Source organism: Diorhabda carinulata, chromosome 12 (assembly GCF_026250575.1).
Source record: "Diorhabda carinulata isolate Delta chromosome 12, icDioCari1.1, whole genome shotgun sequence".
Taxonomy (NCBI): Eukaryota; Metazoa; Arthropoda; class Insecta; order Coleoptera; family Chrysomelidae; genus Diorhabda; species Diorhabda carinulata.
This window is the reverse complement of record NC_079471.1, coordinates 4,524,943-4,540,305: the sequence shown is the minus strand read 5'-3', so window position 1 is coordinate 4,540,305 and position 15,363 is coordinate 4,524,943. Positions and strand designations below refer to the sequence as shown.

The 15,363-nt window shown below is 31.0% G+C and overlaps 2 protein-coding genes across 2 annotated transcripts; both read right to left on the bottom strand.

The window, feature by feature from the left end:
* Positions 1-1,108: 1,108 nt before the first annotated feature.
* On the bottom strand, positions 1,109-4,531 carry LOC130900343 (uncharacterized). The gene is made up of 2 exons (XM_057810885.1): positions 4,414-4,531; positions 1,109-1,534 (listed from the first exon to the last, which is right to left on the bottom strand). Exons 1-2 carry the CDS (start codon positions 4,462-4,464, stop codon positions 1,181-1,183), a joined length of 405 nt encoding a protein of 134 aa, XP_057666868.1. The 5' UTR covers positions 4,465-4,531; the 3' UTR covers positions 1,109-1,180.
* A 4,094-nt stretch (positions 4,532-8,625) lies between these two features.
* Positions 8,626-14,856, bottom strand: LOC130900340 (cathepsin L-like proteinase). The gene is made up of 4 exons (XM_057810882.1): positions 14,671-14,856; positions 12,269-12,604; positions 10,901-11,183; positions 8,626-8,911 (listed from the first exon to the last, which is right to left on the bottom strand). The coding sequence occupies exons 1-4, from the start codon at positions 14,743-14,745 to the stop codon at positions 8,661-8,663; spliced, it is 945 nt and encodes a 314-aa protein (XP_057666865.1). The 5' UTR covers positions 14,746-14,856; the 3' UTR covers positions 8,626-8,660.
* Between the last annotated feature and the right edge of the window lie 507 nt (positions 14,857-15,363).

The following is a 15,363-nucleotide window of genomic DNA, read 5'->3' as shown; positions in this document are numbered from 1 at the left end:
AAGATAAAATTGTCATGTACAGTGTGAATTATTTTAAAAAGTATATACGGAAGCTGTCGAAAAGTTTTTATAACTTACTATGAGGTTAAGACCTGGTGAAACGGATCAAGGAATTGTGAAATGGTGAGTTATTGAAACTTTCTTTTCTATTGATTGTGCCGATTTTTCACAATTTTTCTTTTTACCTTATCTAGCAATGATACGTGACAGTCGATGAACACAATCCTAAGAAAGCGTCTTTGCCGTTTTCTAAGTAGATTCGCCCTTTGTAATCATGTTTTTTCATAATAGAAATGTAATGTTTAATGCAGGTTCCATCTTATGTAAGGAAGCGAGAAAATCACACTCATTTTGCTAAAACTGCGTTAATAAGTCCTAAAAAATGTTCATTCGAATGCGCTTTTTCTCTAAACTGAGCAAATACCGCACCTAACTCGTAAATAACTTCGCATGTATAATTTTACGAGTTATTATATAATAAATTCGATCTATATATATGCTGATAGCTTCTTCTATCTCTCTAATCTTAATCTGACTGTTTGTTCGATGAGATCGCTGGTTGTGATAGTTTTTGATCATCAATCAAACTTTAATGTTTGAATTCGAATTCTCAAAATTTAATTGTCGTAAATGATGGTTCATTGTCTCCGAACATAGTGATGATCAACTCTTCGTTCAGTCGTGTAGATGTACGACATCTTTAGCTTGAGGTCTTTTAATTTAAGAACAAGCCTCGTATATAAGAAATGTGGGATTCGAAAATTATTAATAAGAAGAAAGACGAAGCAACTTATGAGTGCAATATTTTTAATACATACTTTGGTATCTGTTATTTTATACCAATAGTTCAGAATTGGTTTTTTAATATCAGAAATATTTCATAATTATTAATTCAACTCTTGCTGACGGAAAAATATGTTATCTTTTTATCAAAATCAATCTTCAAAGTACTTGAATCAGCTCCGATTGTAGATCGACGAGAAACTTATTGAAAAAGAAGTTGGGGGTTGACAATAATCGATTCGAGAGCTGAAGTATTAGTATTAAAGCAAGAATATAATATCATATGACGTTGATTATGGTTGAAGATGTTAGTGATAAGATAAGATACTATTAATCTAATATTTATTAATATAAAATATACGAAACAAAATGGTAGGAAACATAATCATTCAAATTTTTAAGGAGCGAGGAAATCTTTTGGTGCTTTCTTAAGGAAACATTTAATTTTTTCGAAAGTCGTTCCATCATCTGTCTCCATGTCTTCTGTACAAGTTTTAATTATTTCGGTGACTTCATGATCATCAAAAACTGATTTCATTTTTTCACGAATAACTTGAGTTTGTAGTTCTTCACTGTCATTTATGAAACCGATTTTTTTGGCAAGGCATATAATGTGATTTTCGAACTTTTCATCGTCCGGAAATTGTCCTTCCTTTATTTGCGCAATAACATCGTGACCAACACCGGACTTAGCAGAGCATTCTCTGTTGTACTCTTTGAGTCGCTCATGTTGTTCCGCTGTTAATTCTGCCTGAAAATGGAACAAAAAATCTAAATTATAATATCTTCATATTAAAGGATTTGAGCATAGAATTTGTTTCCTAACAACAAAAGCAAACAGATTTTAGTTAGATGAAACTATATATTTTTAACAACTTAATCTTAGTGGAATAGAGTACAGAGTTTCTTTTATTGTTAAGACCTAAAAAATTCTCACTATACGTGAACAGCTTTAAGCCTCATTCTAGTTCATTATTCACTGATTTTCTCAATTGTGAGTGCATTAAATTTTCACTAAGGCAGATTGTACCATTTCGAAAATCTTCAGGATGGAATGTTTCTGCAACAACTCAATTTTATGGTTAAATAGAACCATTTCCAGGGATTCATGAAGTGACTTTGTTTAGTTAACAAAAAATAGTGGTTGGTATGAAACCATTAGTTGAGCACTTAGCATCATGGTATTTTGGAAACTGGGGTTTAAACCAGAAACAGTATAATGTAGATACGGCATTTCCATTGAGGCAACTTTTTCACAAACCTTTCTCATAAAAAAATAGATTTTTGTGTCATCTTACTTCACAATGCATTGTCTAAAATTTTATTGGTAAACAGTATAACAAATAAAAATTCACAAGAATGTTTGCGAACAAAAATGGAGAAATTTAACTCATTGTTCACCCTTGTGAAATTTCTATAACAAACTAAAAAAGAATCCATTGTTTTCGCTTTAACTCACTGTGCCATTAATAAACGACTTAACACATAGCTAGCATTTCTAGTATATCATAGAACAAATATAGTTCGTTTTTTGTTATAAGTTACAAAAAAGTTTTATAGTTTGAAATTTATAAAACTATAGTTTTGGAATTAGTTTTCGGTTAAATAATTAGTGGCTAAAATTAGATATTTGATAGTAAGTTTTGTATTTGTATTCTAGAAAGATTTATGATATTTGTTTATGACATTTATGTAGCATTTATAACGAATACTGAATAAACTGTTTACACCCCCACTACACCAACACTCACAATTACACTGTGTGACGCGCGTTTCGATTACAAAGTTATCATCTTCAGAGACTGAAGGTAAACTAAAATCTAATTCCTTGACTTACCTGTTTTATACAAAATTTTTCCATTAATAAACCTTCTCCTGCGAAAGAACTCCTTGGCGGGAATCTTCAAATTCATTCCTTGACTACTAAACTATAGAGTGGGCTGTAGGGAATTGGCCCTTTGTCCCTGTTTAGCTACTCTTACATCTAGCAATTTCAATGCTTTCAAATGCATCCAACAATTTATTATTGGATACATTTTTTAACAATTGAACATTATTAATATTTATGTCATGATTGTGACTGCTATGCTCTTTAAACTGGACAATAACGGATCTCTTAGTCTGTTCAATATACTTTCCGTCACAATCCCCACAGCTTATTTCATATATACCACTCTTTTCCAAATTTGTTATTTTATCCTTGGGATTGCCCAACAATTTTTTTAATGTTTTGTTTGATTTATAAACCAATTTGTAAACCCACTCTGCTAAATATTGCTTCCAATCCTTTTGTATAAAGCAAATTTTTCTTGTTTTTCACTTTGGGTTTGGAAAAAAGTGGTTTCACATAGATCTATGACGACCTTTTATGATAACCGTTGAGTACAGCTACATTCCTAATTGTATCTCTCGATGGTAAGTGGAAAGTGGAATAAGCATTGTACCAGGAAATGGAGACTGTCCATCTTATGCTGTATACAATTAAAATAATCAGTCAGGATGTACCTGAACGTACGGTGTTTTTCCTTTCGCGGGAGAAAGTTTGTGGTAAAATTTAGTATAAAACAGGTCATTACATTTTAGTTTACTTTCAGTCTCTGAAGACGGTAACTTGGTTATCAAAACGCGCGTCAGACAGTGTAATCGTGAGTGTTGGTGTAGTGGTGATTTAAACAGTGTGTTCAGTCTGAATATCGCCAACGGATCTAGAAATTCCAGCTTAATTGATAAGCGAAAACAGAAGAGAACTAAAATCAATAACATTAGGAAGCATAAACGTATCAAAAGATCTAAGAAAAAAGAAATTAAAAAAAATTCATTGTATAGCTTATAATACAAAATCACGTTTTCTAGGATGTGAGAATGGAATTATTTCATCGTATTGGTGAGGATAGTAAAGAGGGAATGGATTGTGATGATAATGAGGTGATAGTTTCCGACTTTGGAACATTGTTGATGATATTAAAAGTTCAAATATCACTTGGGAAGACAATAAAATTATTACAATGATGTCGAATTCCGTAGGTGGAATGTCCATGGACCAGATTCGACGTTGTAACAAAAAAAAAATAAGAGAAATTTCAACATTGATCTGCCCAAGATAATTAGTGAATATAATTAATAATGTGTGGTGGTGATTCAGTTAACAGTATCATTGGATACTATAAAATCTTAGTGCGAAGTAAAATATGACAAGTAAGTGTATTCTGCCATCTATTAGATCTGAAAATTCCGAAAGCGTGGCTTTTATAACGGTAAATAAAAAGTACATCACGAAACCATGAAAAGATGGCTGAAACTTTGTGCAAATGTGGACAGAACAAGCCAATCAAGAGCCGTAATTCTATTGCAAGTGACATTCAGTTTCTCCTACTGGAGTAAGTCAAGATTAAGTGAGAAACTGGTCAGAAAAAAGGATTAGGAGCAAATTTGTTATGTGTACAAAAGGCTCTAAAAATCATATGTAAAAAATAATTTCTTCAAGGATTTCCACACCATATGGCAAAAAAATATATTAGCTCGAATATCGATTATATCAATTTCCCTAGAAATGTGTTTTATTCTATTCAAAAATAAGTCAGTTGAGGGTTACAAGGGGTTAAATTTGTAATAGTGTGATTTTGTACTTACATTTGCAAAACAAACAATTGCAACAATTAGGACCACTGTTAAGTAATTCATAATTTTCTTTTAAGGGTTGATATACGAACTTTTAACTTGAAAATGTGTATACAATTTTATTATCAATACATTGCTTAGTTTCTCTATATATACCTATTTTTTTAATTGCTTCTAGTGATTCCCGGATGTAAACAGGACCGGAATCGCACCTCAATTGATTTAAATTGTACTAACAATCAGAATTACGGAAATGTATATTTCCAATTGATTTACTGTCATCTCCAATTTATACAATTGGAAGAACAAACTGTTCATTATCTGAGGAAATTTCATTATTGTTTTTCAGCGATAATATTGTTATTAGAAGCATTAAAGGTTAAGAAGGTTTTATGGATTTTCGGATCCAAAAGTATCACTGATTGAATCATACAATTCACGAATGGAAAATAGCAATCCTCAAGAAAATATACCAATGGGTATACCAGGATGTATACCAGTTTCCAAAACTTTTTTATGCCATGTCCCATGCCTTTCTAAAATTCTTAAGCTTTACCTATTTCAAATTAAAACCAACTGTGAGCTGTGACATGATATATAATAAAGGTTCGGGTTCACCACGGGGCTTGTGGTATGTCACAGGGAAGTTTACTTGACGATTCCCAAACACATAGTTGATATTTTGGACTGGTCCAGCCAGATTATATCTAATAATTAAATTTGGCATCGAAATCTAGCATTGCATCTAAATGACCCGGAGGTTAAACTCGTGTCGACTCAATTTTCAATTTGACCCCTTTAAAAATTAAATTGCCCCCTTGTATCGGTTTTACTGTAAGTGAATTTAAGGAAAGAATTCATTTCATTATCCTTTATAGTTCTTTCTTTTCACAATCCTTTTTCCATTTTCCTGATGCTAGAGTCTTTGGTACTAGATTTAGATCTAGGATGACTCACTTTGCTATAGTTATACAGGTCTTCATAGAATTTTGATTCAGATACACTCTATTCACTGTAGCTTGCTCATTTTGTTGATAGTACCTCTAATTTAATCTGCCACAAGATTTACCCATTGGCCCTTACAATTTTGACCTGGAACCATTGTTAAAGCTATATCCACATCTTTTATCTGGATTTCTTTTGTACACCGTTATGATTATTGTGTTTTTTTTGGAGATATAGAGATATTATTGATTTGTAATTTCTAAAACTTTGATTTCCTTTTTTGGATTAATTGATTTCTTCCTCGGATTATTTTGCCAGGTGAATAAAACTAATGTGGTTTCATTCTAGTTCAGTTCCACAGTTTTGCATCATTTCTTATGGATAATATCGTGCGTAGAATTTCAAAATTTGCTCTGGATTATTAGGACTACGTACGTCTTTATGAAATATAAAGCATACAATCAATTGATACTGGATATGGTACAATAGAAGACGATAATTGTGAAAAATATCAGCAATATTATCAAGAGCTTCTTCTTCTTCTTCTTAAGTTAGGACTAGGTCCTGTATTTTCATCAAGGGTTTGCCAGGAGTAGTTGGGATGCTGAGGACCAGCTTTCATACCACCTTATAGGTGGTCGTCCAGGAGTTGTGTTTGATTTCTTTTCCTTTGCAATTTTTGCTAACCGTTCATTTGGCATTCTGTCAACATGGTCTCTCCATTCTCTTCTGCGGCTCAAGATCAGCGAATCAAGAGCTTGAAGAACCAAAAAAATTAAGAAAAATGGGATTGTTGAAAGAAATGAAGAAAAATGAGATAATGAAGTTGAAATAATGAGTGAATCTTTCTAAAAATCGGATTCAGCATCTTCGAACCTGAACCTGGAAATTTACTTTTCTCAGAATTTTCTATAACCTTGAACTTTGAACAAGAAAACCGAAGTGTTTGTTATTGATAATTATACAATTATACAAGGTTAATAAACAAGAATTATGTAATCATTTACGAAAATTATAGTTGTGAGTGCTCAGTTGAGCAGAAAGTTTAAGATGAAATAAATTTTTTTCATAATAATCAATTATAATCATTTCATTAGATAATGAACTGAATGTTTGATATAATTTTATTAGAAATTATGAGGAAAAAATAAATAAGAACAATCATAGAAAAAGTATATGTGTAGTTTTCATGTGGAAGTATTTGACATACCAATTTTGAGAAAATTCTACACATACGTACGTATTTGATCTAAGGGGGATATATTACCCCCCAATTGTTTAAATATTACGCAACTTCAATGTTTTGTTAATGTATAATTTCTCTGTCACATTCCAGGTAAGAAAATGATAATACTGATCTAGTTTGCTAACAGGGTTAATAGTCAAAAAATATATTTTCATAATCTTCTTACACTAAAGGTTGATATTAATCTAATTTTTTTATGGAAAAGGCACAAGGTAAATTATTGAAAGATCTGGAACCAATTCAAAGCAAAGATTGTTTCAAGGTAAGACTTTTTTCAACAAGTTGGAATATCTGGAACCATTGGTGATATTCATTGTGAGTGGTGGTGTAACAGTGTGCTTAGTAAACTATAAGAAAGCTTCAATATATATAGTAAAGCAGCAGAATTTAGATCCTACAATAAATACAAGAAATTTAACCCAAGAATCTAGTTGTTACCGGCCAAACCCGATTTCAGGACAAACTAGTGTTACCTAAGCTAAACTTGTTCTTTCTACACTCGATAGGATTAACTAGTTTAGCCTGGTTCAAACTAGTTTGTCCTGAGGCGAAAGGATAATCCAGTTTAGATCAGTTGATTTAGAAATAAATACGCACTCTCTAGAATAAACCGGTGCGGTCTAGTCCAAACCAATTTAGTGGAAAGTATTTGAGTAAACACGTTTGCTTGCCTTGTGTATGTATTTAGTTAATTACTGCAGCTTAAAAAGTTCTCTTTTTTTTTCAAAATGGATGGACCTACGTTGATTCGACAAACAGATCCAAAACAATGGAGGTAAAAGTTTCTGACAGAAATTCTACAAATTGAAAGTAGAAGTCTTCTTATTATAATTTGTTATTTGCATTTCTAAGTGTCACTAAAGCACGCCATGTCAAAATAAATAACAATTTTAAAAATTGAGATATGATTATTGCTTTTATTAAAAAATCTCTGGTTATTTGTTATAATATGATTGTTTATATTACCAATTATACATAGTTTTTAACGACGAATCATTATTATTTTAATAAAAATAATTATTTTCACAATTACGTAGTATTTTATTCAATTTATCTATTTAGTTTGCACTTTAGAGCTAGTTCAGCCTAAGCAAAACTAGTTTGTACGGAAATCGGGTTTGGTCGCTAACATAATCTTTCGAAACGTAAATTTCATTCTTATAAGATGAATTTCATACCTATCTAGACAGTAAACTACAGAGTTAATGGTTAATAAAATGATTACTAAAGTTTCAATAAATATTTATTAGTAATCGATCCAACTGTCTTTACTTATACGTAAAAACACGTAAAAAACGTCTTCTTAAAAGTGTCGACAGGAATTTCTGAGAATCATTTTGTTTAGTTTAAGATTAGGTTCCTTTTTATAATTTTTATCACATAAACAAAAATAATAATAGGTACTCGGAAGATGATATCTCTTTCAACAACAACTCACCAATTATCTGCAAGTTCTTCAAATTTTATTTTGTTATTCGAAGAGCGAAAGTTACAAATCCGTTTCATTGGTACAATTAAGACGACTTGTGTCTAATTCATTTTGAACAACCAATTCATTCATTAACAGGAATTATATTCATAATGTTTCCATAAAATCTAATCTAATCCACTTTCTCTGGTCACTTTGTATTTGTTATTTTACTGGAATTAGAAGATGGTAGGTAAATTTGGAATTAATTGGGTTTTAAGTCATTTCTCTTTCCAATTAATTTCAAGGGTACAATTGTTTATCTGTGTCTCAGATTCACTATACAGAATAAATTTTCCAAAATAAATGTTTTTTCATTATATTATAAACGGTTTTTTTGTTAATTTGCCATTGCCATGTTTTTATTGACCTTTCCAAACTTCGTCATCGTGTTTGTATTTGCGATTGAACATATGATGAGATATGGCAGATCTTTTTGCCTAGAATTAACATAAAATACGATTAATACTCTAGCGAATCAATCATGTATTACAGTCATATTTCTCCTAATTTTTCGTTCATCAAAACTCATCCTTTTGTAAACAAGGTTTAATAAGAAATATAATTAGTTAATTCATTACAAACCACTTTATTTATTAATTAAAGTACAGGATAAATAGGAAAAACTGTAACACCACATTGACCTTTTCCTCTGATTAATCTGATGTAGCCTTCTTCTCCCCAGCTTGTGCCCCAAGAATTTTTGATGGTCCAAGATTGTGAATCGTAGCCTGTGATGAGAACCGCATGGTTAAAACGATCGCCACAATCTTCGTGATCGAAAATACCACCTCCATATAACATCCAATCATTATCGGCATTGACATAAATTGAAATTGGACCTACACTTGCTGTAAAATAGAAAATTTCATTAGATACCAATAATTATTTTGAATATATTATAAAGGAATATATTTTTCTGTTAAATAACTACTGGAACAATATAATTTACATATTACAACTCTTTGATATTAATTTTCTGGACTAAATGATATTGATATTTAGTTAGATCCAATCGGCGTGTCATATATTTCATTCACATTCAAAATTCTGGTATTTACCGAGGTACTAGTTTTTTTTATCACTTGCAAACTCTAACGTAGATATGGATTCAACTGCCGCTAACGATATAAATTACACAATTCAAAACATGTAGGAAATTTGATTGGTTTTAAGAGCCAGGACTGATAGATCATCAGCATTAATTAGTCAGATATCTTAATGTTCCAATTCCACGTTCTTCGTGGTCTTCCCTTTTTTCCGTCTGTTAGATGGTAGCCTCTTTCACTATTTGTTTTTCCTCGTTCCCTCACATGTATATCGAATCGTTAGGTGAAGACTCAGAGACTCAAAGCATCAAAGCGCTAACTGAGCTTTGATGTTTTGAGTCTTTCAATCAAATGAGCTTCGCATCCAGAGCAATTAGTTTTTAACGCATGATCTGGTTGTCAATTCACTTTAATATTTCATTCAAAGAGTTTTCAGTGAAATTTTAACAAAAAAAGCGTTTTGTCTGTTCGTCTGTAGCCAGGTCGTGTGTTTTACATTTAATTAATTAATAAATAATAATAATGTATTCTAAAATTGATAAGATAATCTTCATAATCAGCACTTGGACTCATCGACCTTTCCATTCACCAAATAGAGATTCTGAAAACACTGCTCACACTACAACTACTCCAATATTCACAATTACATTGTCTGATGTGCGTTTCGATAATCAAGTTATCGTCTTCAGAGACTGAAGGTAAAATTACAGTTTTCAGTATGAATAACACCAACGGTTCTAGAATTTCCAGCTCACTGAATAGAAATAATGAACATCCGTCAACAAATACGGATTCATTCAAACTTGCTAGATCAATAAAACAATTTCAATCAAGATCTCTCAACAACCACCGAATTTGAACATTTTTTTAGAGCAGAAAACAGTTTCGCGCAGTGACAACCCGGCTTAAGAATAGTCAAGAATCACTGACGACAAAATTATTGATATTTTTCTTGTTGTATTTTTATGGAAACTTCCTTTTATGAATTAAGATTTTTGTTAATATTTACTGATTGTTAACGGTAAAAAAATGCGCTTTAGTCTCTCGCGCCGAGAGTGCCACCACTTTTTTATTTATCTTTATGAAATTCAAATAAGTTTGTGGACATATCGATCGAACCAGTAAATTGTTTATCTTGATAAGTGCTTCTTTAACTTCGTTATTATCAATAATTATTATAAATTCGTAACTACCTCCATTATTTGTAACAACCTCATCAAATTCGGATAATTTTTATCAGAAATGTACCACATAATGTGTCTGCCTCCCACGTCTTGTTGTATTTTATATTTCTAGGCATTTGTTATCGCAAACTTTGTTTTCTTCTTTGATGAGTATTCTCACTCAATGGGTTTCAGTTTTGTGATATTACCCATCATTATTTATTATATATTTATTGTAAGATTAAAACTTTTCCGTGATTATGAATTTGACACAATTTGCTACTTCTAAAGCTTCGAAGGCAATATTATATTATTAATAATTATCTTTATATTTTAGTTCTGCATCTGTTTTAACTCCAGGTTGTGCAATGCTTAGTTTCTCTAGCCTGACATAGGTATTTGATACTTCCATCTCCCACAAACTGTAACTTATGATTGTCAACCAAATATGGTTAAAGCTGTTTTTTGAATAGACTACCAAAAGCTCTTATATTCACAGTTTTCAAATATAATCTATGAGAATTAATTTGATGAAAATATTGCAACGATTATTCGTGAATTAACATTGATTATGAAGAGAAAAAAATTGATATATATATATATATATTCAAATAGATATCACACTTACCAACGGCATCAGCCATTGCTTCTTCGTTATTGTCAACTAAGGCATATCCTTGAGTAGAATTAATAGGTTTATTGCCAGTATTGTTTTTGCAATAATCAAATCCACCTAGGTATGGATACTGCTTTTCTGAACTTAGACCATTTTGTTGTACGTACGTTAGGGATACGTCAACCCAACCACCGCCACATCCTCTGTTTTCTTCAACACAAGAGATTAATTCTTGCTCACTCAAAGAAATTTGTTCGTTATGAAGAATGGCAAACTGACCCTCAAGAGCACCCGTCTGGAAATATTATGAACTATATAATATACTCTGTTGGCTATGAAGATATAACATATATATGTGTTTCAGAATACTTGGTTTGGGAGTTTTCATTGAAATTTACCTCAACATTAGAGCTATTGATCAACACATCGACATTCCATCTGCCTACTTCGCTGGAAACGAGAGCAGAGCCAGTGAAAGTGAAAGAGCAGTAGACAGCTGCTAATTTAAATCAGTTGTAGCTCCAACGTACATATACTGTCTTGAGAAGCACTGACAATAATTATTCTTTAGAATATATCGAAGAACTCCCAATAGAGAAGGAGGAAGAGGACTATACCTAGTAATACATCAAATTTAGGTTGAAGAGACAATTTTAGCAGAAGATTTGTATGAAAAAATGTCTGGTAGAAGATTCATATTGAATTTCATCTGGCTTTTTGCTATTTTTACTATTTCATCTATTACTATTGAGTAATAAGTACATATTCTTGTTAAACTCTTAGATTTGTGGTAAATTTCTCACATTTAATCTATTAATCTATTTAACATGAAGGAATTCCGCCGTCCCATACATCAGATCTATTTTCTTGATCTTTTCTCTTCATTATAATAATTATTTTGTGGTTGTTAGTATTATACTTCGGTAGTTTTCACAAGCATTATTACATTTAATTATTGTGTTGTTAATTAATTCTCCTTCTATACATATATTTCATCACTTCAGCAATTAAACTGTCATTTCCTGGCATGTTCTCCAGCTTTTCTGGAGCATATTTCTATGGTTTCTTCATCAATTTTCGCTGCTCGATATATTCCCTCATCATTCAATTATCTGTGGTGATATTCCCTTCATTCTCTTTTATATTTATCATATTATATGAGTTTTTCTTAGTTGCTACAGTATTTTTATTCATTAAATAAAAAAACCGATCATTCCAAGATATTTTTCATGATAGAATCATCATCTTTCAATCTGCTATTTAACGAGTCAACAATTTTTACTAGATCAACATTCAAACAACAAAAATATGGGTAAATAACGATAGCACATCTTGGTCTTTAAGATCATGATCAATTGAAAACAAAAACTATATACTTACAGTACTAAAAGCCCAACATGATCCACAATGTCTTTGGTTCTTAACTGGCAAGACTGCTCCTTTTTCTCTCCAGTCAATTGATTCTGGTCTGTTGAAATTAGCTTCATGTTTAAATGTTTTTATAGGCTTAACCTTTGGTTTTCCGTTCAGATGAGCCCCCAACATCGATCGGTATTCTTCCAAGGTCCAGTCGGCAAATTGAGTGATTTTCAAAAAATATGAAACTTCTCCTTTGTCATACATTGCATTATGCTCTTCGATTTTGCGTAGGTTATTTTGAAAAATTTCGAAACGTATTTTATCTTCAGTTAATGAGTGCGATTTTGAAAATTTTACCTTAAAAGGGTAATAAACGAAATATTGAACAATTATCTATAAACTTATAAAGCATATACAATATGAGTAATGGATTCAATACATTTTTGAAAAAAGGACTCGTCGATTATAAGAAATGACATTAATATAACATAAATTTATTTTGTTTCACATAAAGCTTTTGTATTTAAAAAATATTATTAAAAATCCTTCTTCTGTGATTAGCAATCGAAAAGATCCGTTAGACTAAAGAAATATTTTCGAAATTCATAGTAAGAAAGAAAAAATTGAAGAAACCAAGAAACTTAACTAGAGTCAGGAACTGAATCTGATGTCAATATATACATCACCTACTTAAAAAGTGATTATCAAAATATTCAATCATTCAATTTGAAACAAATAATCAAAAAATATTTTTAATTTAGTTTGTCACAAAGAAGCAATTCGATTCTGTAGATATAATTTACGAATTTGTGTAAAATTTTCCTAAAATATATTTCTTACTAGTTTTTTTTTATTCAACTTACTGTAAAAATAAATATCGGGCTTGCTGAACCATATACGAGATACTCACAATGTCATAAAAAATTATTAGAATTATTAACCATAGAAAGATTTGTAAATCCTCTGGGCTGTTGACGATTACAGTGCTTGGGTTTAGGAGAGGTTATTTTCGACATACGCATCATGTCAGACTGGAAAACTAATTACGAGAGGAATAAACTGAGACCATGGTCTGACAAGGAATTCCATCAGTTAATAGTCGATGACGACTAAGGAAGTGATTCGAGCGGATCCGAAGAGATCGTAAAGTGGAACACGAACGATTGGAAAACTCGGGAAGTGAGTTTGTACCGTCTAGCGAGGATGAAGACATGTTGCCCCCACAAAAGGACATTGTTTTGACAAGCAGAAAACCAATTGAATTGAATTATTGAATTTTTTAACTCCGCAAAAGGAGGTGTGGATATGTTCGATCAAATGTCAAATTCACGAAAAACTAAGCGATGATTTCTACGTATCTTCTATGGCATGATACATATTGCGACCATCAATTCATATATGTATCACAAACACCTAATGTGTTTGCCTCTATCAAAGCTTCTTTTAGTAGTTCTTAAACTGTACCCACAGTTTAAGAACTTACAGTATGTTGAACCAGGGTTAGCTGTATAGGGTTGATTTGATTGTAAAAATAAATTACGTAATAATTATTAAGAATTTCCTGTTCAAGTTCAAATCTACAGATCACGATCGGCATTTAAAAATAAATCTTTCGTGTAAAAGCAAATCATTCTGTTAGGTAATATTCACTGGAATTCGTGTTTTATTTTGAATTCGTGAAATTTATCATTCCGCATTCAATTAGAACTTAAAATGTTTGAAATATGACGAAAAATTATCATTGCGTGCATCTTCAGAAATCTTTCTTGTGGATGTGAATTAGTGAAACAGATTCCATACTCCAATAGAAACATATATAATCAAATTTTTTAACAATAATTTCTTTTTGAAGTATTTTTGTAAACCAATAATAATTGGTTATAGTGATACACTATTTACACTACCACTGGGGAACGTTTACCTTCAGTTTATGAAGATGATAACTTGGTTATCGAAACGTGTGTCAGACAGTGTAATTGTGAGTGTTGGTGTAGTGGTGGTGTAAACAGTGTATTAAGTACGTTATTCTAGTTATTCATGGAGCTCTAGTATATTTTAAAACGAATAATTTATCATGGACCTTCTTTGTACGTTCAATCTTTATTTATTTCATCCGTATTAACCAATCAAGAAAATTCACAAAAACAAAAATCCTAAAGCTGGATAGAAAAAATAAAAGACCTCAGATTTGGAAAAAATTAGGCTTTGAGATAAATGGAGAAGTGAGCTTGGATGATAAAAGTATAAAAAGGATATAAAGGAAACGAGGAGTAATTCCAAGAAAATAATTGCTTGTTATAACATTTTGAAAATTTGCTATCATTAATTTGAACAAATACTAGTTATTAAGAGAAAATTATTTTGTTTACGTATGTTATACGCTTAAATTTCATGTTGAATAATTTAAAAAAATATTTACTCACTTTAAATTCTTGCCATAGTTCATAATCAGATGCGCTCACTACTGTCAAACTAATAAAAAGTATTAAAAATTTCATTTTCAAAAAATTATTTGCTTCTCAGAAAAACTTAATATTAATACGAGAAATTGACTTTATATATGTTTGATTTATTTTGAATACATCATATGATTAATAAGATGATTTTCAATTTCATAAATTTCTAAAATAAATGAGAACCACTTAAGATCGTCGATCGATAATTTTCTAGATGATAGGTTGATAATTGTATTACTTACTGATAAATATAAATATCGCAAAGTTTCGAGTCTAATTTCAGATATCATTATTAAAAACTAATTAGAAAACTTATATCTGTCCAATAAAGATTTTAGAGGATGTTCGTTCTAATTACTTATTTTAGGACAACGTATAACAATTTTTAGTACAAATTTCGAATGAGGTTGAGGGTTGAGGATTCAAAATAAAACTGTCTAAGAGTTTTTTTGAAATGTCCACGTTTCGATCCTTTATTCGATCTTTATCAAGGCTTCAACATTCAAATTACTCCTGTACCATATGTGTTGTTAATAAATTAAAAAAACCCAGGTCAATATGTCATTCTTGATATTATCATCCTTCCTAGTATAAAATTTCGAATGGACAATATAAAAGAAAGGACAATAATATCAAGAATAACATTATCACCTGGGTTTT

Excerpts from the sequence above, each read along its gene's own strand:
- LOC130900343 (XM_057810885.1), bottom strand. The coding sequence starts at position 4,464 with ATGAATTACTTAACAGTGGTCCTAATTGTTGCAATTGTTTGTTTTGCA. Across the intron at positions 1,535-4,413 it reads CAATTGTTTGTTTTGCAAAT|GCAGAATTAACAGCGGAACA; the intron begins GTAAGTACAAAA and ends TTCCATTTTCAG.
- LOC130900340 (XM_057810882.1), bottom strand. The coding sequence starts at position 14,745 with ATGAAATTTTTAATACTTTTTATTAGTTTGACAGTAGTGAGCGCATCT. Across the intron at positions 12,605-14,670 it reads AACTATGGCAAGAATTTAAA|GTAAAATTTTCAAAATCGCA; the intron begins GTGAGTAAATAT and ends TACCCTTTTAAG. Across the intron at positions 8,912-10,900 it reads AGCAATGGCTGATGCCGTTG|CAAGTGTAGGTCCAATTTCA; the intron begins GTAAGTGTGATA and ends TCTATTTTACAG.